Raw genomic sequence first — 27,602 nt, 5'->3', positions numbered from 1 at the left:
TCAACTGAATTTTATTATACTCTTTCTTGCAACTCGTCTCCATGTGTGGCGAACAAACGGAACTTTTCCACACTAGTTTTACTGTGCTCGTTGCAAGTCCAGTCCTCTCGCATCTGAACCACCCAGTTTAAACCTCGGACCAAGCACTGAAGCTCCAAGGCCGATTCAAAGTCACACTTTGTGGGCTGGTTGTCAAGCCTCGCCCACCTCTTCGTCCGGACAACAGTAATATTCCACAAAGCAGATCTGTCCGTTGTCATTCCTGATGAGGTACTGCAGAGAGAGAAATCCCCGGCTGTTCGTCCTCACAGACACTTTACAGGACAACGCCAGCGCTTTGGTGGACGGCTTCAGCAGGGACATCTTGTATCTGTCAAACAGGACAACAGAGCAATGAACCTGGAGTGATGTATTGTGCTGCAGTGATTCTGCAGGAAAGCACCTGTGAGTTGGATAAAGCAGCAAAGAGGATACAAAGAACAGTAAGCAGACTAAAACTATCCTCAGTTTACTTATTAACACAGATGAGTCATCTGTGTCACTGTTTTGATTTGTTTACATATTTTATCGTCCGTCATCGAGTCCCAAATACATTATGCTGTGTTTAGCAAAGCATACAGCATTGTTGTTATGTGAATATACTTCACGCCCGTTGCGCATGTTTTGTTTACACCTTTTGGCCTGATGTAAACAAGAATGTGGAGTCAGAGTGCAAACTATTTATTTGACCACAAAATCCTAAGTCTATGTCGCTTGGCCATGACCACCTAAACCTGTAAAAAAACATGCATTAAATAATCAATAATTAAATTATCAATTGATCAATTCTTTACATCCACAATTATTTTTGGCTGTCGTGTAGAGGCTCTATTCCTCCACCAACATGCCACACTGTCATTTATTGCCTTATGATGTTGACAATACACTTATTTTAGTGACTGTGCAAACCTGTTGACTTGTGTCTTGGTGCACTTGAACAGCTCCATCATGTCTGAGTCTTTGGAGTAATCGTAATGGGCACTTCCAGAGTTCCCGAACGTGGACAACCTGGAGAGTGAAACAAATCAACAAACAATAAAGTTCAAAACATACATATGTGAAACTCGAGAGTGCAGTAATCCTTCAGTGTTCAGCCTCGGTTCAGTACAAGTGCTGATTAACAGGAACAATAGTTATTTTTATTGGCTACCATCTCTGGGAACAAAGGACAGTTTAACATCACACCCCGTGTTTACTGAACCTTTAACATTAGAAAAGATCTCCTGAAGAAAAAACATTCTACAGGACATCACCGAAGGGGGGGTGGGGGGGGGGGGCAAATCATTTTAAGGGTGTTTCTTCCATTGTTAGTTGAAACAAGGTTCATTCTCTTCAAAACATGGCTATTATAAACTTAAATGATGTTAATATGGACCAACAGACACAATACATGGTCAAGTGTGGACCACAAACCTGAAGTATGGCGGACTGGGCGACATGGTGAACTGAAGCACTTCACTGGTCATGTCGAGTTCAGAGAAGGCTTCCTTCAGATTCTCTGACTGCAGGATTACCTAAAGCAAAGAGAAGACATGAGTTAGATCCTCTCATATGCTGTACCTCTACAATTTAGCTGTCGATTATACATTAAGCTTATGAAACAGTGAAATAAACCTTGTTTGTGACGTTACTGCTGCAGAATTCAAAGTCAATCGTTTCTTCAGGTTCTTCAGTGTTAATTTTGCAAACTGTGACGACACCCCCCTCCTCCAGGAATAGTGTCAGAGGGTGGCCGTAGCCCTTGTAACAGATCCGTAACGCAGTTGACACTCCTGCAACATCACATAAAGTAGATATGCGTGTGTGATATTAGTACGATTGTCTGATTTTATATATTAGTGACCATTCTTTTTTTTAACTCGTGTTTTGTACCTGGTGCTGTGCTTCCTCCAAAGATGTTGAGACAGTCAAGCAGCACTGTGAGATTGACCTGAAAACCCACCAAGTCTTCCTTTATGGTGAATTCCTGAAAAACCTCCACCTGGTATATAAAAAAAAAAAGTACAGTTCGTTTAGATATCAAAGAAAATAAATCTAAATGAATACTCTACATGTGCAAGTCAAATGCATACTCAATGACAAAAGAACTGAACAAACCTGAATAAAGGCATTGGCTTGCATGCATTTAGAGTCCTCCACAGTGACCTTGAGACCGTTTGGTGTGGCGGTGAAGACGGCATGGTCTTTGAAGGCGATGGCTTTCAGTATGTTGGAGAGATTACGAGCATTATCCAAACTGGCCACAAAAACATATTGCTCATCGTCGCTCTGGGAGTGAGTGGACAGCGGCATGGTAAAGCTGAGGAAAAAACAACAAAAACACCAGTGGATTTCACAAGAAATTGCATTTAAGCACCTAAATACAAGGAGAAAGGAGCCAGGACCACGTGCATTAGAGCCTTTGAACTGCAAATGCATGCGTGATGAAGAAACACAATGCTTTTAGGAATTGCAACCAATAGACTACACAGTGTCATGGAAAGCCAGTAATTTCATATTTACACCAACATAAGCAAAATGACACATTTCCAAACTATGACAGAAGTACTTGCAGAAAATAACAGAAAACAGAAATGATTAAATTTGTAACATGCTTAGTGTCTCTAATTTTCTCGTTTCCAGGTCTTTGAACTTATCACATACAGTTTCTATTTGATCAAAGAAATTAGCAATCTTATTACAGCAAATGCGATGCAAGGTACCACTAACAAAATACAACTATTTTGTTGCATACGAGATATTATGTTGATATGCAACAGTGAAGTTTTAAAGATACTAACATTAAACAGACTCACAACAAACACTAACAGTTGTTAAGCTAGGCTAACGACAGTGAGGAGATCACAATTTCAGACGACGCAACCAAATACAAATATTGCGGCTGATTTAACAAGACGGTTTTTGCATTATAAAACGCAACACCCGTTAAATATTTGAAGTTTGTTACCATGTATTCTAAATTATGCTCGATGCTCACTAAATCCAGGGTTTCACACGACTGTTTTGAAAGAAGGCGCCCGATATTGTTTCAACTTCCGGTTTCTTCTTCTTCTTCTACGGACACAAACGAGCGACTGTCACATTCCAGACACTTCTTCTTAAAGCCTCCTGATAACGCCATACGGATCTCGTTGTCTTGGTCCTCTAAACGTTCCAGCGGAGATTTATTTTTTATAAACACAGGTGAGGGTTTCAACACAGTGGAAAACAAAAGATGGCTTGTCATTCTGCCGTGTCGTTACTATATGTCAAGTTAGCCACCGAGCTAATGCTAAAAGTTAGCCCGAGGTAGCAGGCGAATGGCGTTGCTGCTAACATGTTCTGCTAATTACTTAGTGACTAATATCAATGAGTAACAACACTCAGTGGCGTTGTAAATATTCTCCTTAAAAAGAGAAAGTCACACAGAGACGAAGCGAGGTAAAGATTTACTCACTTCCTCCACGATACACGGCTAGGTCATGTTAGCTTTGTTGACAGTTTGGTCGTGACGCAATGCTTTCCCACTCTCTTTATCTTTACTAAACTTTAGTGTCTATTCGCACAAAGCCGTGCTTGTATATACCCCTGTCATTAGTACAAGCAGTGCTATCTAATATGCTCCGATACGGAATGTTAAAGAAAAGAGTGTGGTTCTCGTATATACTACTGATTGATTTATTTCTAAGCTCAAATAACAACATACTGGAGAAGTGATCTGCATCAAAAGTGTATTACAGTACTACAACCAGCAACCATCTACAATGATGTCATCAACCACTCAGAAGTGCATTTAAAGCTCTCGAGCAGGACCAGTTCAAAAGTTAATTGCAGTTCATGCTGATATGTGTTTATTTAATAATATAAACACAGTAGAGAGCTTGCTCGTAACTCGTAAAATCATTTTCTCTTCTTGTGTATTCTGAGATTGTCTTCTTTTTTTTAATAACTTCAGGGTTTCCATATTGGATTGCCTGCCTGAGCCGTAGTCATGGTCTGCATTCCCTGCATTGTGATTCCTGTCCTTTTGTGGGTCTACAAGAGGTTCCTGGAGCCCTTCATCTATCCTTTCATTTCACCTATTATAAATACATTCTGGACTAAGAAGGCAGTCCAGGAAACTGGAACAGTGGATCAAAATCTTAAGAGTAATGGGACTTGTAAGGTAAGTTGATTTGATCAATGAAAAAATGTGTGGCATTTTGTTGACTATTTTTACATTTATTCCACAGTATAATTAGTGTAATGATTTGATCAAAGGGTTTCATGTAATGTTCAGTGTTTTATAATTTTTAATGATGAGCCAATCATTGGTTTTTGTGCATTATGAACATAAGCATAAAGGATACATGTTTAAAAAGAAAGTGTACAAACTTGTAGATTATTTCAAAATGTTATCTTTTCTGTTATGTATGCATCTCTTAAACCATAGTGCATGAGGTTTTTAGGGTTTGATGTGTAAACCTTTAACTCTGAAACCATTACTTGAAAAGAAAAGAGAGTTTCCACAATGATGTAATTTTCATATATTAAATATGTGTGTCAAATACTGTTTTCTTTTGTCTTTCAGCCTGCAAGCAATGGCGAGGTCACTGCCAATGGGTCTACTATAGCAGGGGATAAGAAGACGGACTGATAGCTCAGAATGTTAATTATGCATCAAAAACTGTGTAAATATTCTATTAATATAAAACAGAGGAAAATATAAATGAACTTATCAGTTTTATTCAAATTAAGTACATTTTGCATACTTTTATTTCATTGGATGACGTGTTCTTAATTTTTATTATGTATAGATTTCTTCATTAATCATAAATAGATATGTTTCCTTCCTGTATTAAAGACATTGTCCCAATGAAACAGATTTTGTACGTAAAGCTTAAATTTAGTGAATGGATGAGATAATAAAATGATGTTGAATAAGAAGAATTTCTGTTTGTTGCTCTCAGGCTAAGTTGCTCTGTCTTCATCTCAGGCAGTTATGGCACCATTGGTGGAATGTCCACGTGTTTTTAAAAGTGACTTACAAAACGTGTGGCCCTACACAATTTAAACCAGCAATGTTTATATTGTCTTTAGTCTGTCTCCATCACAGTACATTTCTCTAGACATTTCACAAGGATTTGTAAGAAAAACAATTTTGTAGACGAAGGAGAGGTTCTTAAATCACATTGCTCACTTGGTTGATAAAAATACTGCAGTAAATAGGATTCCCACGCTTGTTTTAAAACAATATAAAAATTGTTTCATTTGTGTTTTTGTGTGGGAGCTGAGTATGAGGAACAATGCTCTTTTAAAAAAAAGAATTCATGGAACACATGCTACATTTCCTTGCTTGGTCATGGTTGTTCACTGGGCTTTTCCAATGATTTTCTCAATGATTGAAGATCAGAACATTATATCAATGTTGGCCTTGTCACTTTACATTTGACTGCTTTTGGAAAATGCATGTTGATAGATCATTGTGAGACAGTGTAAAGGTGGTGGCACTAAGAATACTTTGACTTAATACCAATACTGTGAGAGTTATTTAGTATTCTTATGTGATATCTAAAATATTAATTTCACTATCTTAGGCAATGTGCTCATTTGCATATTGAACTTTTTTTTTTAATATTTGTTTTTAAAAGGTGTTATAAATCAAATCAACACTTACTTAATAAAGTGTTTTTCACACTTTCACACCGATCATTATTTACATATAATTCACTCACCTTTGGTATACATTTGGAAAATATATAAAACGAAATAGTTTTAAAGCTATAAACAATGATATGAACAAGGATATTCCATGACTAAATGTTTCTAAGGTATATTCTTGATGCAATTTGAAGTTTTGACTAAGTTTGAATTGACTATTTTTATATTTTGCCGAATATAAAATACGACACGCATCCCGTGCCCTGATTGCAACGTCACCCTACGTAACTGACGCCCACCTGACGTCATTACGCAAGGGGTGGCGACGTGGAAAACATGGAGGAAAGGAGTATGTAGAGTAAACTTCACTGTCAAAAAACCCCCCATCGTTTTATGTCATTGCCTTTCCAAGTCAAGCTTTCCAAACACAATTGGACTAAAGCTCAGATTTCTGCGGATAACAGTCGCCTCCTCGCGGCTCTGATCGCCAGGAGATCCTCCGAAGCTGCGAGGGGCATTTATGACAGGTAAGCCGAGTCGTCAGCTGATTTCAGACAGTGAACGTTAGCTGCTCTCCGGATGGTGTTTTCTCAACACCAGTGAACAGATCACATCTTCTGGAACCTCAGCTTATCTGATCTCTGACTTTATGCTCATTTGGAACTGTTTAGAGGCGTTGGCTTGGTGAATCGCTGCGATATTGATCGTTTCCTGGGGATCAGTGTATGCTAGCTCACGCCAAACACGTTGAGATATTAGAAATAAACACACTTTTCATGTTGGAAATGGATATGGTTGCACATGCATCGGTCGGACACTTTCAGCTTAATGACAGCCTGTTTACAAGTAGAAAACAGCTTCTTTTTTTCAAATATTTTTTTTTTTATTGGCGTGCATGTCTCCTTTATGGTGCACCTGTATGCCAAAGGTGTGTCATTTGAGAACAATACACGTCCTGGTTCTTGACGTGTCATCCTATTGGGAATCTGTGACTGTAGAAAAATGCTCGTCTTCAAAGTCGATTTAAAATTCAGTGGCGTGAAGTTGCTATATATAGATCCTTTATTACTGCTTCCTTATTTGAAACACCTGCATTTACTCGTTAAAATATAACAATTGTCTATTTTTCAAGATTTCATTAAAATATATACACACACATTATTTTTCACTTATATCTGAGATATCTCTGAGTTATTAAAAGCACATCCTTCATAGCAAACGCTTTCAAGCTTCTTTTGTTTCCTGCTTGCTTTATGTTTTCAAAACAGGTTTATTACTTTAGTTCAAATTTAGGTTTGTAAATTAGAGTACCTAATGGTATTTGCATCATTGTGTGCCAAGGTCATTGTATGGTGCAAGGTTGCGGGTTAGATCCCCCCCATCTTCTCCTGCGTGTATTATGTTCAGGTGTCCCTGAGGCAAACTTTAAACCACAAATTGTTCGACAGGGGAGGTTGATCACCTTCCATGGCAGCGGTGATCATTGTTGTGCGATTATATGTGTGAATGGGTTAAAGCTGACCAACACTGTAAAGCTGTTGAATCAGTGATAAAGTGAAATCTATTTACCATTCTACATCTAGACTCAGTTTATACCCAAATGAATAGGACAATAGCACAAGAAAAGCAATCATACTGAATAGCACAAACTACATCACAGGTGTAACTCGAAGGAACAAAAGAGAGAGGAATGCTAATCGTCTAAGATATTCTTGACAGTGGGAACAAATGAGAAAAAAAAATGACCCAGAAAACACTGATGATGGAGCAAATTTAGAGCACCGGCAACCTGCTTATTCATGATCCTATTTTAGAATTTTTTTTTTTGTCATCTCAAACAACAGAATCTGCTATTAATGTCCGTCATGGGGCCAATTTGTGTTTTCCACACAGATTGCATTTCATAGCATATATTTGTACTTCTTCAAAGGTTCTATGTTCATTTGCAACCTCTTCTTTACGCAGTGGTCCATGTAAACTCAAAGCTCTTCCCATTGACACCTGAATCATTTCCATACGAGTATAGTTGTTCATTACTGTATTTTGTTTGTCCTCAGGATTCAGCATATGCCCACTTAAAAAGCAGTAAAGTGTGGTGAGTCTGGCTGAGTGGAGCCAGTAAAGATGGGAGCCAACACCAGCCAGGTCAGTGACCTGTCTGATAACCCCAGCCTTAAAGCTTTGGTGGGTACCCAGTCAATATCCGAGAATGACCCTTTCTGGAACCAGCTCATCTCCTTCACCTTCATCAGTCCCACAAGCAGGTAAATGAATATAATAATATGATGATATTTTCTACTGTGCTGTAAGGGGTCCTACAAACGATCTGTTTGGACAGTTTTGAAGTCACTTTGTTCTGTTTAGTTACAAATCTGATTCTTGGGAAAGTTATTTTGCAGTGGCGTCCAGGTCCAGAGGGTTTCAAACCCCAGTCCTCAAGACTCTTTCCTCTAACATTTAGGACACCGCTCACAGATGATCTAATTTTATACACTTGAAGACTGACTCTGAGCTGAAACAAAGCCACGGAGTTGACCTTTGCATATTTCAAAGCTGAAAAAAAATTGCAGGCCATGATACAAGCAAACATTTTTTGAATTGCAGACCTAAGTAGCCTTGGCCTTGAGGGAGATTACTTTTAAATGTCTGCCACACCATATTCACCAAATACAAATTTTAAGACATGAGATCCAGCAGGGATACCCAAACAGGATGTTTGCAGAGGCACATGAGTGATGAGGCAACAGGATTAACGTTCTGCTCGACTTAAGATGGGTTAGTTAATTGTTAACATTTTGTAAGACACGTTCTCTCCTTCTGCACCTTGAATATCTTTCATGGCATGTAAAGCTTATTATTTTCTTTTATTTTCTTTAGAGAAGTATAGATTCTCTTTCTTTCTATCCCCTAACCCCAAACAGAACAATAGAAAGTCTCCACCTCTGACAATAGAAAGCCTCCACCTCGCCTGGTTCTGCAGGTTTCTTCCTGTTAAAAAGGAATTGTTCCTCTCCACCGATGCCTATGCTCGCTCTTGTGGAACTGCTGGGTTATCCTCTGTAAAAGTGCCTTGAAATGACTATGTTGTATTTGGCGCGATAAAAATAAAATTGAATTGAAGTTTTAGTATTACTCTGTTTATTTTTTTTTAATATACATATAATATAATTTTTCACTGTCCTGAATCTTCACAACATTTTGTAATGATTTAGTTTCCATGACTTTTATCGAGCGAAGCAGCAGCGTTTCGAGCGATTGATTAATTTAAACTTCGCATTCAATTTACGTCGGTCTCATCGTTCTTTGTCCGTCATTATGAACGGAAGCAGTTGTTAGAACGCAATTAATCAGGTTGTCCATGACATTCTTCAGCACATGATGAAAATTCAGTTAATTAAACTCTGCTCACTTGACGTCGAGTATATACAGACACCGGTCGCACCGAGATTAATTAGCCTACGATAGAGGCCTCAGTACAACCTAGTTTTGGATTAGTTTTCCCAAAAGGTGCCTCAGAAATGCGGTCGTCGGTCTTTCTAACTCCATAAAACATGCGGGCTGGATTGACAAGACCTATGCTATTTTATTGCATTACTGTTTAGTGACATTGCAGTAGAAGGCAGATGCCCAAAAGCTCTCAGCAATCCCTGTTTATATTACCATGCAAGTCCTCTTTTTTTTTTTCCACTGATTCGATTTATGTTTTTCTTTTCTTGTTAACAGCGGAGACTCGAAGCTGCTGGAAGAAGCTGTTATTCCTCTCGCCAAGGCCCTCAGTATGTTGACTAAACTCTAAATATGTCTGTTTTTAATAATGGAACGTTACTGAACCCGAGCAGCCCCACGGATTGACAACTTCTCCGTGCTTCAAAATTCAGTTTTCACATTAAGATTTTTTTTTGCGTGTGTGTGTGTTGTCTGCCCTGCCAAACAGTCATATTTTGGGGGTTTCTGGATGATATAATCCTGTTCATTTATTTATTTATCTATTTTGTTTCCAAGTTGAAAACAATCCCAGGTCCGGGAACTTTGGCGCTCTCGTGAGAGTTTTCCTGGGAAGAACCAAAGAGCTGAAAATCTCCACAGAATGCCAAGAGTGAGTATGTGAACGTCAGGGGAGATAATGAACTGTGTTATTGATGATGGACTGTTGACTGCTTGCAGGCAGGGAGTCCCCGGGTTGCTTTAGAAGGAAAGACAGGGAAAAAGTTGTCCACTTTCCCATGAGAAAACCACTGAGGTATATAGCCATCCACATACTGCCAAGCTCCTTTTCCACAGGGACTGATTCTGTCCAAGTGGCCCGAGCGCTTCGGGTGGGAACTCCTCGTTGGCCTTCAAGGCTCAATGTAAACTCAATTCGAGGTCGCATCTGTCCACACCGGTATATTGTCCTTATATTGCAAAACAGGACGTTTTATTGGCGCCAGTAAATGACACTATTAGTCAATGGCTGGGATTGATTCAACACCCCTACAGTTGTTCTTCAGTGGTTGTGAAACATGTCGGCTTACGCTGCATACTTTTAGATCATTTTTCAATCCCTGACTTAAATACATATGCAGTATTTTGTGTAGTGTGAGCGCCTGCTATCTGGAAATCTCATCGCGTTGCTCCTCATCCAAGTTAAATCTCTGTTCTCTCCATATGCAGAATCTTTTGTTAATCTGTGCTTTAGATGTTCAGACTGTTTCATTGTGTATCGTGTCCTGTGGTCCTGCGTTATGATCCAGAATCTTATCAAGGTCAGGTCTACCGTTTGCCTCCACTCAGTTCTGATCCTCATTCTAAGCTCAGTCAAGTGACCATCTGTCGGGGGAATAATGATTTCAGTGTGATAACTTGGTGCTTCATTAGTTCCCGCCGGGAAATGAAGTTGCTCTTTTCCAATAAGGTCATGTTCTGGGTGCGGTCTGTGATGCCACTTTCTCAGGCAGGCTTGTGAACAAACAACTTAAGACAAAGTTCTTTTGTTTTTCCCAAGAAACAGGCTGCGCATGAGTCAGGAAGAGTTAGCAGTGCGTTTGAGATGTTGGGAAGGATTTTACTCTCCTGGGGAATGGCTGTGCTCTATGGATTGGATTAGCTTCTTCTTGAGACGATATCGGCAATCTTAACGAGCCCGACCACCTCCAAATGTCCCCGTCTTTAATATGCATTTATACTTGATGAGCATCTGGCTTTCTCTATGCACATAATATATGCCGATAGAAATCGTGTTTCAGTTCCCTGTGTAAACAGAGGAGATTAAAGGAGCTCTTATGTAGTTTTAAGCATAAATACTTGTAGTCTAATGTCGGTATGATTGGAAATAAAGCTCCACGTAAAAGCCCGACAGCAGGCACTTTTATGTCTTTTGTCTCCGCCACAGATGAGTGTTTGACCTTGGGTGGGACGCTTTTGTCCTGTTTCTCTTCCACAGTCAGCTGTTTATCTGGCAGGCCCACAATGCCCTGTTCATGATTCGCTGCCTGCTCAAGGTGTTTATCCGGGAGATGAGCGAAGAGCAGCTGCACCTGCAGTTCTCCTACCAGGAGAGGGCACCAGGCTTCTGTGGAGGTGAGTCACTGTCACAGGTTGATTTGGAATGGGAAGGTCCGCCACTGTCCAGGAAATTGGTCCCGATGTTTCCCAGAAGTCCGCTTGAAAGGATCAACGACTGACTCAGAGGGAACACCTGTTGTTGTTGCTCGCACGTGGTCACCTGAAAGCACTGAAATGACTAAACGCAATGAAATGAGCGGCTAAATAAACCAATGTATGCACCCAAAGAAAACCAAAACAAACATGAAAAACGGAACTAAAGATTAGCAGTAATAAATGTTTTTTTAATGCTATTTTCTATTGACGTTATTCCTTATTTATGTCTGTACATGTATTTGTAATTCTTTTTGTAAAAAATAACAAGGCAAAGATAAATAGTTTAAAAGCTGAATGAATTCAAATAAAACACTAAAATAATCAGAAGCAACAAATAAATAAATTGTAAACGCAATCCCAGAATACAAAGATACAGACAATTTGTTCAGATTTTATTTGCAGATTAATTTTTAAACATTCATTTAGTCTTGTCTAGATTTGCTGCATTGTATTTTTACTTTGAATTATTTGAATCGTCTGTATATCATAGTCATTTTTACACTTCAGTTTGCTTCAAATACAGCTTGAGAGAAATATCATTTGCAACATGAACTAAGATTTCTGGCACAAGGTGATTTATCACGTTATCATAACAGAGATCACTTTCTTTCAAAACTAACAGATACAATAGAGCAATTGACATTTAATCAGAATTTTAAATTGCTTTTTTTTTTTTTTTTTTTAAATGCTGGTACCTACCTAAGAAGAAAAATACAAAACATTCAGAACTTCTAAGATGCGCTGAAAGATTATTTGAATAAACAATTTGATCGTTCCGACCAGTTTCCCATTCTGCTGTCATACCTTTGCAGTTAAACAGCGACTTAAAATGTCACGAGAGTCATCGTTTGCGGAGAGCTCTCAGGGTTATTCCTCTGTGCCGTATCGCTTGAAGTATTCGGGGCTGTGGGGGATTTGGGAGAAGGATTTGGTGCAGTGGGAGATGGAAAGAGCAAAGAGACTGCTGTCAATGGGGTGCTGCCAAACACGTCTGGTGTAATAACTCTCTGGAACCCCTTGTGTAGAAACAGGAAGTGACGACCTCCTCGAGGAGCTGTTGTCCAACCTCGTTCACCTGATCGTGGAAGTGCCCCTGCTGTAAGTGCCTCCCGCGTTTGTGCATGCTTATGGGTGAATGCGTGTGTGAAGAGGAGGTTGAATGAAAACACCCCGCTGTCTCTTGCACACACTAAAAAGGTCACACATGCAAGAGTGATTCCGATACACTGTAAAAAGATATTTTATGTCTTCAGTTTGTCGGTGGTACCCCCGGCACACTGAGCTGGTAACGTTCTCGCTGACAGTTCCATTCCCTCTGATTCTCACTCCGTTGTTTGGGTTCGTTTTCTTTTTTCTTCTGTTGTTAATCTGCCCAGGATGTTAGTCATTAAGCAGCTAATGAAAAGCAGTTTATAATAAAAAAAAACAAAAAAAAGTTCTCATATGTAGCTTTGCGTGCTTTTACGCGTCTTGATCCACTAATCAAGAAAAGACGAAATCCATTACGGAACATGCCGCACTGACATGTTCAAAGTCTGTGCTGGCAACATGACGGCCTTGAAGCGGCGCAACTGTAAATACTAAAAAAGACGGGGGGACATTTTGGTATTTAAGAGAAGAGGAATGGCTCTACGTGGAAGTTTAGGAATGGGAGCATGGGGAACATAATGGTTGAATAATGGTATCAGCCTCAACTCCCAACGGGCGCTGTGCACACTCTTGAATTAATGGGTGAATATTTCAGTGTGTTTACGTACCGGCGGGTGAATTATTTGGCTGACAGGCTGTCAGGGAGAGATGTGCAAAGACACAGTATATATACAGTACTTCTCTGTACAGAAGATCTCCTCAGCACTTTGCACACGCTTGTTAAAAGTGTCAAAACAAGTTCATGCAACATGACTGACATTTGCTGCTTCCTTGGCGCGGCATCTAACACTTTTTTATCTGTAGCCTGTCATTCTTTACATTCTCTTCTCACTGTCTACCAATCACTCGCACTTTCTTTCGCTCACGTATCTCTCCCTCCGTTTCTTCTGTCATCTCCGGACATCAAACCCTTCACGTGTGAACGCGCGCAGCATTTTGACGTTATTCATTGTTCTGAGCCTAAAGACTTTCCCTGTTTTTCTTCCCTTCACCACTTTGTGGCCAATTTCCTTTGTACGTGCTGGTTTGGAGGTAAAACTTGCCTCTGTTTTTTGTTTTTTTCCCCTTGTAGTTGGAATGGCTTTCCCAAACTTCCACCCATACCCTTGTGCTCTTTTGTTCTCAAATAAATGAAATTATTAAATGATAATGTTCCCATTCACCGGCGTCGGGCGAAAAGAAATGATCCTATTGATCACTTGATAGATTTGTCTTGTACAATGTTCAAAAATGACTTTTGTACTGTTGTATAACTGCTCTACACAATTTTTTAGACGAGCGTTTTTTCTGACAACATACATTTCAAAGGAAGAGTCAAATATTTTGGGGAAAAAAAGTGTCATTTAAGGATTTCAACCAAGCCCTTTTATTTCTGTAACTATGCTGATTATTGTACTCTACTTGCATCATATGCAGGAGAGAGAAATGAATACAAACATAGAAAATAAGAGGGAAGTTGTGCCTTCTGCACTCTTTATTTAACCAGGTTGTCGTTTATCGTTTTCCCACCTGCCTGAAAATTATGGTCCCTCAATGGCGTAATGCTGTGGTTCTCCAACTTTTTACAGTGTGCACCACCTTGAGCTCTTCAAGTAGCATCTCCACAGTCGACCAGAACATTCAGTTGTGGCGTCTTGGACAGTTCACAAAGGAGATGTCTTTACTTTGAATATGATGGTTATTCATCAATGATTTCAGAAAGCCTCAATGTAAAAAAATCACCAGATTTGTAACAGGCTCAGAACCTCTTTATGTGTCAAACGCCGTAAACAAAAGCATTAAGAAACATAACCTCTACTCCAACTTTTGTTGGAGTAGTAATAACTGCTGTTTTTTAATCCTTCACACATTCACACAGTAGAGCTAAAATGCTATAAGTTAAAAAAAAACAACTTAATTAACTTGGTTGATATCGAGACAAAAAGGATGACTTACTTTGGATGTGAATTTCATGTTTTATACAAGTTATTTTCTCTTTCTTCATAATATTTACAAATTGGTTGAATTTTTTTTTATATTCAAGGCTTTTTGATAATTACCACCAGAGGGCGCTATCAGGCCACTGGTTTCATTTTTACCACAGGTTGAGAATTAGCTCTATAAAATGATCAAAACAAACAGAATTGAAAAGCAGCATGTGCTTTTTCACCCTTCATAATACATTTATTTATAAAGCACTTTTTTCAACACAGTTACAAAGTGTTTTTTACATTAAACCCATAATACATTGTACAACAATTAAATACAGATCATACAAAAAGTAAAGACCAGAAGAAAAAAAACCACTCATGACACAAGAGGACATGAAGATGGACTTTAAAGTTAATTGACATGAACTCCATGTGTGTTTCTGCAGTGACATCACCTACAGCATCCTGTTTGAAGCAGTGACCACCCTGCTGGTTTTCTTCTCCTATCAGCTCTTCAACAAGGACATCCTACGAGATGGATTGATCTACCAACACATCATGAAGGGTCGATGGTAAGAGGGAAGAGAAAGAGAAAAAAGTCAACCGAAAAGCACAGTTTTAACCAAAAAAGCAACCTTGCAAGAGAAAAAAAAAAGGAGTGCATGTGAGCTGAAAAGAATTCAGCAAACGATCATGACTTAAAGAATAGGAGATGATGAATATGATCTATTCGACTTCTTTTTTATGCAAGAGCAAGTTTTACCCTTGCCACATGTACCTGCTGAAACTGGTGTAACTTTAAAATTGTAATAGATGAAAAATTAAGACAGCCAATTAAAATTCACTCTCTGGTCTTGACTTCTACCATAATACATTCATTTCTATATCAGAAAATCCTTGATTTGAGAATATGTTTTAGGGCATTTCTATGAAGAGTTTGCATGGATGGTCTTACTCCCGCGATGCTGACTTCCTCCTACTCTGAGAAAAATTAATTCCACAATGGAAATTGCACATAGCTGTGAATGTATGTTTGTGATTGTCTTTGGCTTGGTCATGTGTTGTACTGTCCAGGACGTACCTTACCATGTTTTATGTGATTATGTGGTCATTCAGATATGTTGCTCAAATAGTCCTGTGGGGTGTGTGAACCCAAAAGTGACCGGAAAATGTAAAATGTCTGATCGGTCAACTGATCAGCTGATGTCGGCAGACGAGTTCACAAGACTGTCTCTAATGATCTGGTCGGGCAAGAAACCAAACAACACTGATAACAAATGTTGTGCACAACAAAGCACTTCTTTACATGATGAGGAAAGAAGATGTAGACATGTTTTTATTCTAAGAATAGGATGTCTGCCCACCTGCCTATAGGCACATGTCCAGTCTTTGCTTTTAGGTGCTTTTATGATCTGAATAGGCCTCAGTACAAAGTGCAAAGGCTGAGTTAGCAAGGAAACTTAGTGTTGTCTTTCTTGCTGCAATAATTCAAACTTTTTATATCTATCAAATTTTTACTTTCTGTGTTGATGCATTATGTTTTTGGGGGGTATTTTAGGTGTTGTGGGTTTTTTTTTTTTTTTTTAATGGCATGTTTTTATGGGTAAACCGAAGACAAATTTCAGCATTGTTGATGATTATGTTTTTTTGTATTGTATTGTACAATTTATGTTTTAGCTGTGCAAATTTTTTTTAATGCCTTTCTAAGTGAAAGTTCAATTAAGTCATCTTACTTTGAACATTTTGCAACTAAGCTCCTTAATGAGTCATACTCCATCTTTCTGTGTTCAGAGAATGCCGGCATGAATGTTTAAAATGTGAAATAGCTTCATACAATCGCATCACTAAAAAAGAAAACCTCTGGGAAGGCGCTCAGCGATGCTAGGCTTCACCCCTATTCTGATGAAAACCTTATGGTTCAGCACACAAGGGACATCTTAGAGAAGATGCAACTCTGTGGCACTGACTAAAGAACTGAGATAAAGCTGAGGCTGCAGCTATATACTGCAGATTCTACATCTGCATTCAGCACGGTTGCAGAATTGGCCAGATGTGTTTGTCTTACATTCCCTAGGCTAAGCACTGAAAGCAAACAAAGGAATATGGTGTCCAATGCAGCTCCTCATTTTATGTTAGACTCTCCTACCAGTTGTAATGGTAAATAAATCCTATAAGACACCGAAATAAAATGGACTTTACTATGAACGCGGTGATAGATCTATAGTAACTTCATTGTCCCAGATAATATTGTGAATGTTTTCCGGCTTGTTTTTAAAAAGTCGTTTGCTTCTCCTTTTTTTTTTTTTTTCTTTTTTGCAGTTTGTGTTTAACCAGTCGACTCGTGAAGACCCTGCTCTACAACTTCATCAGGCAGGAGAAATGTCCTCCTCCCGCAACCCACATTTTTGAGTCCAAAGCTGAAGGCGGCTTGCTTTATGGCCTGGCGTCAGGAGTGGCAAGTACGAGTACACACATTCACAATCAAACAAAGCCGGCAAAAACCAACAGCAATTTTGTATTTTTTTTGGTGCAATCTGAACCATTCTGTTGGAAGATTCTCATGTTGCTCACCCAAGGCAATTTTGAGGAGCTCGCATAACTACAAAGTTACTGCACTTTGGCAGCATATTTCATTTTAGATGTAGGTGCCTTTATGCTTCTTTATGGCTTGTGATTTATATAAAGAATCATTTGTTAAAGTTGCTTCACTATATTTTGTAGCGATGACGATGATTGTTGAGCCTTGTATTCAAGTACTGACTTTCCTTCTCAGCTCGTTTCATTGAAAGGATTTTTATGGCTTTACTGACTTGAAAATGTCAAGTATTTTCTCCCAAAACAGGAAAACAAGAATATTAACTGTATATTGTGTAAGAGTCATGAATGTTCTCACTTGTCTGGATAATCTTGTGACCGGTTTCTGCTCATTATTGTCATTATGACCACTCACGCTGCTCATCCATTGTGCATGATGTGATGACGTCAGCCCACACATCACAATTGAAATGGTGTATTATATTTCATCAAATTATCACAGTGATGATTAACCCCAAATAAGAGTTGCAGAGTTTGAATATGACAATAACAAGATTTTTAGGTTGGGATTCTTTTTCTTCTTCTTTGTAGCCAAAAAGTGAGGGAAATATGATTAATTTGGTAATTAAAAGTGCGAGCCATGAAAGCAAGTCATGGGAGTCGGCCTGAAAATGATGAGTCAGAAATGAATCGAGTGTGATGCGGATAAAGTTCAGTGTGTTTGTTTGTTTGAGTGTGAGAATAGGGCTGGGTTTCCCCCCCTCAGATAAATGCTCGGTTGTTGGTGGCTGATTCCTATCAGAGAGCCATCACCGTTCAGCCCAGCCTGTCTGTCTGTGGCCACTGATCGGCTCGATGAGTTATGGTGCCCTGTCCTGTTCTGTAATCCCCTAGAGCCTGTCTGTCTGCAGCCGCCTCCCTTATACACACACGCGCAAGCCAACAAAGACACAAGCTCCCTTATACTCTGAGCTCAGAAACAACACTTGTTTTCTTTCTCTGTCTCTCTGTCTCGTACGCTCACTGGCACTTGGGATTGATAGAATACACAACAAAAGGGTGGCGCTCTGTGGTCGCAGCAGAACCTCAGACATTTCTTGAACCTTACAGGAAGGGCCTGGGCAATATCGATCTTGTTTGGATGACGTGACAGGAGACAAGGCATCAAGTTGAATTTTGGGACTACATAGCTGTGGATTGTAAAAGCAAGCAACATCATGAAACTTCCTAAAAATACAAGATAGCTCTGTTTATCGTGCGTCTTTATCCACGTGTCAATGCTGCCCCGCCCAGTAGAGCATCAGGTTAAGTATCAACTGAAAATGTGGGGGGGGGACCTGGGCTCCAGTGTCAGTTATAGTAGGAAGGGCATCTATTGAGAAAACTAGCCCAGTCTACATTGTAATGGCTTACCATAGCTATGTCTGTAACAGAGAGCTGCCAACATTTGGATTAATTTAAAACACCATACTTTTAGGTCTTTGTATAGCACAGTAATTCAACACTATCAGCACCAAGTTATTCAAGTAAATATAATATTATGATATCTGTCATGTGACATTCCTATGTGAAGTTAAAAAAAAGTTTGAAAAAAAGCCTCCTGAAATTATACAATGTGACAAGAAAGTCTGTACCAAATGACAAGATATTGTTTTGGATCGTTTTTGGTCAAATGTTGCTTAAAAACCTCACGAGCACATTTTAATTTAGAGAGAAATTGGCACAGAATCGTCGAGCTGTATTTAGAAAAGCCTTTTCTAAGAAACCTTTGGGTTCCTAGTAAAGTATTTATTGGGAAAAGTTACAAAAAGATACAATTGCATCATGACAGATTTTGGAAACCAGTGTTTTTAAGTGTGAACATTCTTGTGACTGAAATCATATTCAGGTTGGTTTGTATTATGACGTAAATGATGAAGCACTTCTGCCCATTTTTGAAGATAAATGTAACTTTCAGTGTCTGGCAGTTGTTCAGTGTTAGCATGCTACCAGAGGGTGACACACTGGTGGGGATTCTTGTCTGCGACTGGACAAATGGTCTGCAGAAGTCTCTGTTGGCCAACATAATGACTGGTATATAGATGCTAAGCTCATATTTTTTAACCTGTCCTGTCCGCAACAAAAGGTTTGAAATACAACTGTTAATAGTAGTCATGTTTGATCGGACGCCATTATTTAAATTTGACTTTTTTTATCTCCACTTATGCCCTTCATAGGTTTCCCAACATTTATAAAAATCCCAATCCTGCCTTACAGTAGCACTGACAAGTCCATGTATGAACTAATACTCTTGAAATATGCAGCACACACCTCTAAATGTCTTCTTGCAGCTTAAGTGGTAAAACAATCTAAATCATATGCAATTTCCAGTTAAGTAGCTTCTAATTACAATTTGCAGACGCATTCTTTATTAATGGTCAGAACGAGACACGACGGGACATATCTTTCTTTGTGCGATTAGGAAATGACATTTCCTCGTCGGTGGCATTTCACATCACTCATGTATTGGAGTTAGATATTTCCCACAACCGCAGCGCCGGTCATCAGCACAACAAAGCAGATCATGATGTCCTTTGCCGTTTTAATGTGTGAGTGCTTGAACGTCTCCTCCTGATCTGCAGTCACGCAGGCTGCTGTCTGAGCCTGAGCAAGTGTCTGCATGGGGATTATCAACCAGACTGGCTCCTCTCCTCTTCTCCACTTTTAATCTCGCTCAGTTTTGATCATGCCAGATGAAAAGTTAAGTGATCCCCCCCCCCAAAAAAAAAAACAACAAGAAAAAAGTTATCACACTTTATCTTTAATGCCTGTGTGTGAAGTCATTATTGTAAGTGCGCACTTACCAGAAAATGTATTTGCAGTTCTTACTGGGAACTGCTGTCAATAGAACATTAGTGGCAAATGATTTGTTTTAGTGATAGATTTTTATTATGATAATAGTTATTCTTGCAAAAAAAAAAAAAAAAAGCCCTGTGGAATGTTCTTATACGTTATATGTTTTTATGGTAGAGTGAGGGTTTTGGACTGAGTTTTGATTTTTTTTTTTTTTTTGACTTGCTCGAGTTTATCGGCAGAGTATGTTTATTTATCGTCGGTACAGCCTGTTTCCTCACATGCATTTTTGGGTAATCATTGCAGCTTAGGAAAACGTGTGTGTGTGTGTGTGTGTTATGTGTGTGTGTGTTGTTGCGTGCTTGGCTGAAGCATTCTCCCTTAAGCCCCAATGTTGTATTTCATTCACTGTTATGCAAGTAAATAACTAAGTAGCACATTGTGTCTGTCTCTGCTCACCAGCCATCCACAGCGCTGTCTGCACTCACGCACAAGCTCTCAACAATGAACTCCTTTCCAAAGCCCAGTTTTCTTATTGTTTCTCTCAAGTCTGTGTAGGCTCCTGAGGTGTGCACACGTTGAGACGATAGTTGCGCATGATGCTGAACCCATTTAATATAAATAATTAAGCTTTTTCCACAGTGAGTTAAACTCATTTTCAATGACGGTTGCATGTACTTTAAGCTATGTTTGCATAAACATATGATTTGAAAGGCTGCAAAAAAACAACATTGTCTACATTATTTGGTACATAACATTTACAATTACAATACAGAATAAGAACATCTACAATTTTATTTAAAGTAGTTGTTTTCATTTTGCAATGGGCTTCCCCTGGTAATGGTAAACATGGTAAACTTACGAATTATTTAATAAAAACACAGTTTTGAAACTCATTTCAGGTCTCATAAAAATAAAATGAAGTTATAAGAGACACTTTTGTACAAAACCACAAGGGTCAGGGGCTTAAAAATATAGCAGTCTTTATTGTCTGTGGATCCCAACAGCTGTTAACAGTAACGTGTAATATTGTGGAAAACATCAGGAAGTCCGGCATTCAAACAAAAATTACCAGTTAGTGTGAGACAAAGCGTGTTTTTTTCCCGTTTTTTTTTTCTCCATGAGAATTGGGTGGGTGGGCACAGTGTGTTTCAAGCTCTGCTTGAGGCTCATCCACCCATGCTGTGAAAACCCTTAATTTAAGGAAGTCATTATATTTCCACCATACGCTACTAGACTATTAATGGCACAGTTGATAGGTGTGTAACCAGAGTACGTGTGTGTGTCTGTGTGTGTGTGATAAGACAAAAGCTTATCAAGATTATTTTATCCAGAAGATTTTGGATTTAGAAGCCTCCTTAGTATTTGGTTTGACTAGAGAAATCTCATATGTGCCAGCGGTGGTGTCTCTCATGTTGGTGGTCATTATGTAAGGCTAAAATGAGGACGTCATTGCCTTCTGTCCTAAAGCTAAAGTCTTGTCAAGCATCAACAGCTCATTCTCTCTTGCAAAAACTTGTAATTTGGTCTTTTTTGTGCACGGTGAAAGACTTTTCATGGATGTCTGGGAGACTAAATTGTGAAAATTGGCAGATAATGAAGAGTTTTCCGAGAGGAAATAATAAACCGTTTGGTTGTTGTTTTCGAAAAACAGTCGCAGCCCGCGTAAAGTGAGACTCTGTGGGTGCAGATGTGTTGCGTGTCTCACAGTTGGATGCCTTCGATGCCCTAAAGTCCACAAAACCCAGAATCTGATTTCAGCGTGCCAGCCTCCGTGTCGGTGTGTGACCTTCTCTTTTCCTCACTTTCCCCTTCCTCCACTTTGTGTCCTCCTCCTCTTTTTCCACCGGGCAGCTGGCCAGGGCTGGAGCAGCCTAAGCAGTGTAGCATTATTGGGTTTATGTGGTGCGGAGGCAGACAGGCAGAGGGAAACCAGCCAAACGGATAACAAACAGCACCCACTAAGGTAAAATAGCGCTCTGTGAATGCGTGCGTGTCAGAGAGTGCAGGAAATGTGGCTGCCAGATCGGGCTCCCTGACACTGCTGGGCCAGTCACCGTGGTGCCAGTGATGAGATGAACAGGACTCCGTCACAAATGCCCCCCCCCCCCCCCCCCCCCCCCCCCCTCTCACTGGATCTTGTTTTCTCTCAGACTCACGACTGTTCTGGTCAGTTGAAACATTGTGTGGATGGGGGAGACAGACTGACCAATGCAAATTATGTAATTCCTCTCTTGAGGATAGTTTTTTTTTTTGTTGTGAAAGCACTTTGTTGATGTAGTTTCGCCCAGATATAAACAAATTCTTTCCTCAAACACACTAGAGTTGCATACACAAATGTTGGAGTAGCTCTTTACAGGCCATTAGTGAATTTAGAGGCAAACCAGCAGACAAACATAAAGGGAAGGCAGTGAGAGAAAGTGCTTGAAAGGGTTTTTTTCACTGTGCAGTATTGTTTAAAACCTTAGTTTCGCTCTCATATGATCTCTATCAGTTGTAAACTGTTGCTTTGTTCTCTCTCTCTCTCGTCTCATTGGAACAAAACAGAGGTGGGGACTAATAGTCTAACAAATATATACGGATACATGGAATCTCAAGTTAAGCTGCAAAGCATTTGGTCTTTATCTTTTGAGAATTATCACCATTACTGAATCATAATGGATCATTGGATCTCCTTGACAACAACACTGATTTTAACTTGAGTGTGAACCAATAACACATGGATAAGGCCATCTTTTTGAGTAAGGCTTTGTGTTTTGCATGGATGACATATGTACTTGAAGCAGCATGGCAAAAAAAAAAAAAAAAGAACCAGATCACAGCAATGTTGGAAGTAATCCAGACAGTCTCCAGACATTTCTATGCTTGTAGATATTTTCTTCAGTGAGCTCAGTATTTCTATTTTCCTTATTTTCTTTTAATTCTATATAAACACAAGGACTTGTCTTACAATTTTAACACCACTGCTATAAGCAGAAGTCACATATATGTCGCCGGTCATGTTCCTGCAGACTACACGAAGCATAATTATTTCAAACCGAAGTCTTCTCGGTTGCTTGACTTTCTCGTTCAGTAAATCCATTAAACTGGTGTCACAGAGGAACGTCGACACAACATTACTTTTTCCAGTACACCGGTGCAGCTCTACCCAGCTTGTCCTGTAGATGGCAACAGATGTACTTGGCTTCTCGTCAGATTCAGTAGCTTGAGCTGTGTGGACCTCCAACACTCAGGCAGCCCCTCAGCAGAGCCCAGTCCCTGCATTCTGCCTGGCTAGACATGGAGGAGCCACGGACTGCCGTCTGTGTACCGTGCTGCTCATGTCTCTCGTGCTTCTGGTGATGTCTGAAAGCACTCGCACTTCAGTGGGTCTGTAAGAAATTCTCTCACCCTCCCCACACACGCACACACACACACACAAAAACAACAGCTCCAGCCCCAGTCCTGTTGGCCACGAGTTCCAGTTTCTCTTTGTTCTGTGGCGCCGTCTATGTTGTTTCAAATTTCAGGTGCTGCAAACCATTGTGTGTGACTCCATTGTGGCCTCTCTGGCCTTGATTACATCAGTATGACCGCACATACTCTTGTGCAATTCATTCCCCAGCGAAGTGCAAATCAGTATATGGCTGAAGATCCATCAGTTATGAGAATACTTTAATGCCTATTATGAAAAGGTCGACATAGATAACCAAACTGCTCATCTTCGCCGAATCCTACTCCGATTACCCTTCTGTTCAAACAGAGAGCTGCAGTTTCCAGTCTTTAGATCGCTCGCCATATTGAAGTCCAACCTAGAGAGGTGTACTTAACACAGACAAGTGGCTATAATTGATATACTTATAATAAGAAGGTATCACATGACAACGTGAAAGGAGTCACTTGCAACAGGTCTCCTCATCTTTACAAGGGTTTAAAGAGAGATTGTGCTCATTGTTCAGCTGAATTGCTGGGAGCTTCACTGCACTCAGCTCCATCTGAAAGCTGCCTTTAGTGAAGACGGTGGAAAAATACCTATTGTGCAGTACCTGCTTATGAAAAGCAGACACGGTTAACAACTGTGGCGAGAACAACACAGAGCTTTAAGCAGCTAAAGAGTCAGAGATTTCCTTCGCGAGATGGTGTCGGCCCCAGAAAATAGAGTAAACATTGGATTTGCGTTTGTCAGGTAAAGACAAACACGACTTCTTATTAAATAGGATGCTTCTTTGAAAGTACTAGATATGCAAATGAGTATGTGTTTGGAAACGGGATTCAAATATTGACTTCAAAGGGATGCAGTGGCACCAAAAGCAGTCATATTGATCAAATACCATAATACGACAGCAAGCAGTACTTATGCAAATCAAAAATGTTCACACAGTATTGTACTTTAAAGTTGTGTTTATACAATGAAGAAATAAGAAAACTTGATAGTTGTTATATCCATACTCATCGATAAAATGTTTTAGTATTTAGCCTTCAATTGTTTTTCTTAGAAAGCAGTTTAAATGAATTTGGGATTCAAATATTTCCTGAAACTGCTGTGCTGAAATTTCATTCAGAAGAGCTTTCTATTCATTCACATATGGCATTGACAACATTTCTTCCCAATGGCATACTCCATGTGCTGAAATGTGCTCTTTTAGCAGGCAGCCGGTGTAACCCTGCCTTCTCCCACCTCCATATGTTAATACCCTTTGTGCATTGCGGCGGCAATTTATCCCTCTGCTTTTATATACAAAATCTCCACGATCAGATCTTGTAGGCTGACTTTAAACCCTTCTGAAAATGGCACGTCTGCATAAGCTGCAGTCTTTTTGTGCATGTACTTGCATAAGTTTAATCCCAGTTGTCTTAATGTGTGAGCCTATGAATGATTTGTGCTGTATCTCTTTCACTTTGTATATGTACTCATTGATCCTACATCAAATGGCCTGTGAACTGAGTTGTATCTGGTAATTTTCATTGATCTCCAAAGCGATGCTCGCTGCCATTTCTCGCCTTTTTATTTTGATTTCACACTCATTTGATCCAATCCACTCTGAGGATGATCTTTGTGGCTTTGCATGTGTGCTTTTTTTTTTTTTTTTTTTAATGCACTCATCTGTAGTACTGAGATGGGTCAATATTTATATATTCTTTTTTCTAATCTGACTACAATAGCATATTTTTCTCTACAAAGCATAGATGCTTGCTCTTTCTTTGACACTGGAGTTGTTGCCTTTTAACACCCATTTCCATGGTAATTTAAATTGGATACATATCATCAGTTGGTGGCCTTTGCAGAATATCTACGCGTGTAATTTATCGCGGTTGTGATGAAGAAAGTTCACCTTCAGCTTGGGCATTCACTGTTTTTAGTATTCATTGGTGTAGTATATATGGCTGATTTTACGAGTGATAACTTGTATAATTTAAAAAATTATGATTTGGTAGCAATTATTTAACAGTGAAATGGTCCTTTCTGACATTACGTCTGATTGATGTTATTCACAGTATTTTTATTGCACGTTAACATGAGATTAAATTAAATACAAACTCTGAAGTAATGGAAATTAGACTTCTGTGTATGTTTATGTGGCGTTATTTCTGTGTACTACTTGAGTTTCTGCCTCGCCGCAGGTGGCCTGTGGAGTGTCTTCACATTGGGTGGGGCTGGCAGCAAAGCTGGGACAGACCAGGAGCACAACCCCTTACCGTTGTCCAATCAGAGCCTTCTGTTACTACTGGTTCTAGCCAATCTGACAGATGGACCCGACTGGCCCAACCCCTACCGCCAGGCCATTACTTGCTTCAGAAATACACAAGGTAATATTTGAACATTAGATAATTTGTTTGTTTGATTTTGCTATACAAATTTGAGACAGCTGTTTGCATGTTTGACATCTACCAGAGGACAGTGAAGAGATGTGACAATCAACCTGACAATGTTTATCCTTGCCCGTGCAGACACATCATCGCTGCCTGTGGAGCAACCTCACACTTTCCAGATCAATTTCAACAGTCTCTATACAGCTCTGTGTGAGCAGCAACGCTCTGACCAGGCTACGCTACTGCTGTACACCCTGCTTCACCAGAACGCCAACATGAGGACATACATGCTGTCAAGAACTGACATGGACAATCTGGTGGGTAGGATGGGAATGAGGACTCTCGGGTTTCATTATTCCGGCCTGACATTTTTCTTTTTTGCAGAGTGGAAGCAAAAAAAAAAAAAAAATGCTGCTATGAATCAATCCATGTGTGACTTGGTAATGCTTAATAAAACACATTATGCAGTGCTTCCATACACACTTGGGTATGGCCATGAAATTGTTTCATCTAGGACCAATGCCATGGCTCAGTAAACAGGCAGGATGTATGCAGCAGCAGCTGGTGCTTTTTCTGTCCATGTGGGACAGTGCCAGTTATTCCTTATAGGAGAGTGAATGTACCAGGGCATTTAGTGAATGAAATCAATCTGAAACTCAACATGTCAGATGGAATCACATGCAGGAGTGGTAGACATTCACAAATGAGGCTCTTTCACACACCTTTGACTTATTGGATTGGACACGGACGTACGAGCAGCAGCTAACCTTAAGTGCAGCAGCACACCTCGATACGTTTCTGACAACTCCCAAACATGTGCCGGATACATCATGTACATTCGATTTAAAATTCTCCCCATAACCTTTCTGTGCTACTCCCTATTTATAGTATCAATAAAACACCATCATTAACAGATCGAGATTGAGCTTATTAAGTGGGGGGGGGGCTTTTAATGAGTCTAGCCACTTTCTCTGCTGAACAATAAAGCAGCACTACGCGACGGCATAATGAGCCAACCCTGCCACTGCGTATATCCATTTCTCACCATGCTAGCTTCTAAGTACCTTCACTTTGGTATTATGTGTCTCGGAGGCAAATCGTTTGCAAACTGTTGTCATTAACAGATCACTTTTGCCATCTGTTGTATTTATTGCCGTCTCCCACTAAAGTAATGTATTTTGAATTGAAATCTGAATAATTTATATATATATCAGTGATAGGGAAAAACAAGGACGTTTACGTCCATAGTTAACAAGTAAAATATTAGTGCAATCCTCAGCGGTTCCACCAGCAGCCACTACAATAATGAAAAAGTAGCTCCAAAGAGCGCAGCACATCCGCCTTCTAGATTGCTGTACCATGTGGTGATGAGTCAGCATCCCGAGGGAGCTCCTCCATATTCCAAAGAACTCATTTTGTTACCCTGTCAAGAAACTTTTGCAATAGCCTAAAAAGATACATCCAGTCTCTGTGATCCAGCTTTTGGCTTTATTGTTCACCAATGGATACCGATATAGATAGTAACCATGAATACTTACACACTTCCCACACATCTGACCTCTTTACAACCTACTCAAATTGAAAGTAAATTTCTCCCGGCCCCAGTCAATGCTTCAGCCCAGTCCCTGAAAAGTCCAATTTAATGTTCAAATGAAGTCCAAGGACTTCTAACAAGGATTAAACACATTTTTTCCTCAAGCGCTCTTATTTTTTTATTACAGGTTTTGCCCATCCTTGAGATCCTTTACCATGTTGAAGAAAGAAATTCCCATCACGTCTACATGGCCCTTATAATTCTTCTCATCCTCACGGAAGATGATGCCTTTAATCGTTCCATCCATGAGGTGGTAGGTAGAAGCACATTTTCAAACACAGCCAACATCCCACCAAATGTCAGTATATACATTTTATCATTTGTCGAAATCACTCTGTCTCTCTTTACAGGTATTAAAGAACATTTCTTGGTACACAGAGAGGTCGCTGACAGAGATTTCACTGGGCAGTTTGCTCATCCTTGTAGTCATCCGTACCATCCAGTTCAACATGACCCGGACAAGGGTAAAACCACCTACTCTACATAAACATGAC

General features: G+C 39.7%; 2 protein-coding genes across 3 annotated transcripts in view; one reads left to right on the top strand and one right to left on the bottom strand.

Moving 5' to 3' along the window:
- Positions 1-192: 192 nt before the first annotated feature.
- Positions 193-2,331, bottom strand: rad1 (RAD1 homolog (S. pombe); the record flags this gene model as incomplete). Its single annotated transcript, XM_080509890.1, has 6 exons — positions 193-370; positions 949-1,047; positions 1,453-1,553; positions 1,654-1,811; positions 1,912-2,020; positions 2,137-2,331. 6 exons carry the CDS (start codon positions 2,329-2,331, stop codon positions 193-195), a joined length of 840 nt encoding a protein of 279 aa, XP_080366016.1.
- A 3,677-nt stretch (positions 2,332-6,008) lies between these two features.
- Positions 6,009-27,602, top strand: part of dym (dymeclin) — a 53,077-nt gene continuing 31,483 nt past the window's right edge. For both annotated transcript variants that reach the window (XM_080509731.1, XM_080509730.1), the window contains exons 1-12: positions 6,009-6,185; positions 7,716-7,922; positions 9,382-9,434; positions 9,661-9,754; positions 11,081-11,217; positions 12,324-12,396; positions 14,804-14,929; positions 16,677-16,816; positions 25,326-25,511; positions 25,653-25,831; positions 27,236-27,361; positions 27,459-27,572. In XM_080509731.1, the coding sequence (XP_080365857.1) occupies positions 7,783-7,922; positions 9,382-9,434; positions 9,661-9,754; positions 11,081-11,217; positions 12,324-12,396; positions 14,804-14,929; positions 16,677-16,816; positions 25,326-25,511; positions 25,653-25,831; positions 27,236-27,361; positions 27,459-27,572 (1,368 nt within the window). In that variant the 5' untranslated portion in view covers positions 6,009-6,185; positions 7,716-7,782. The remainder of the gene's footprint in view (positions 6,186-7,715; positions 7,923-9,381; positions 9,435-9,660; positions 9,755-11,080; positions 11,218-12,323; positions 12,397-14,803; positions 14,930-16,676; positions 16,817-25,325; positions 25,512-25,652; positions 25,832-27,235; positions 27,362-27,458; positions 27,573-27,602) is intronic.

Source organism: Blennius ocellaris (genome assembly GCF_963422515.1).
Source record: "Blennius ocellaris genome assembly, chromosome: 15".
In the NCBI taxonomy this organism is placed as follows: Eukaryota; Metazoa; Chordata; class Actinopteri; order Blenniiformes; family Blenniidae; genus Blennius; species Blennius ocellaris.
The sequence above is the reverse complement of the archived record's forward strand: the minus strand, read 5'-3'. Positions and strand labels throughout refer to the sequence as shown.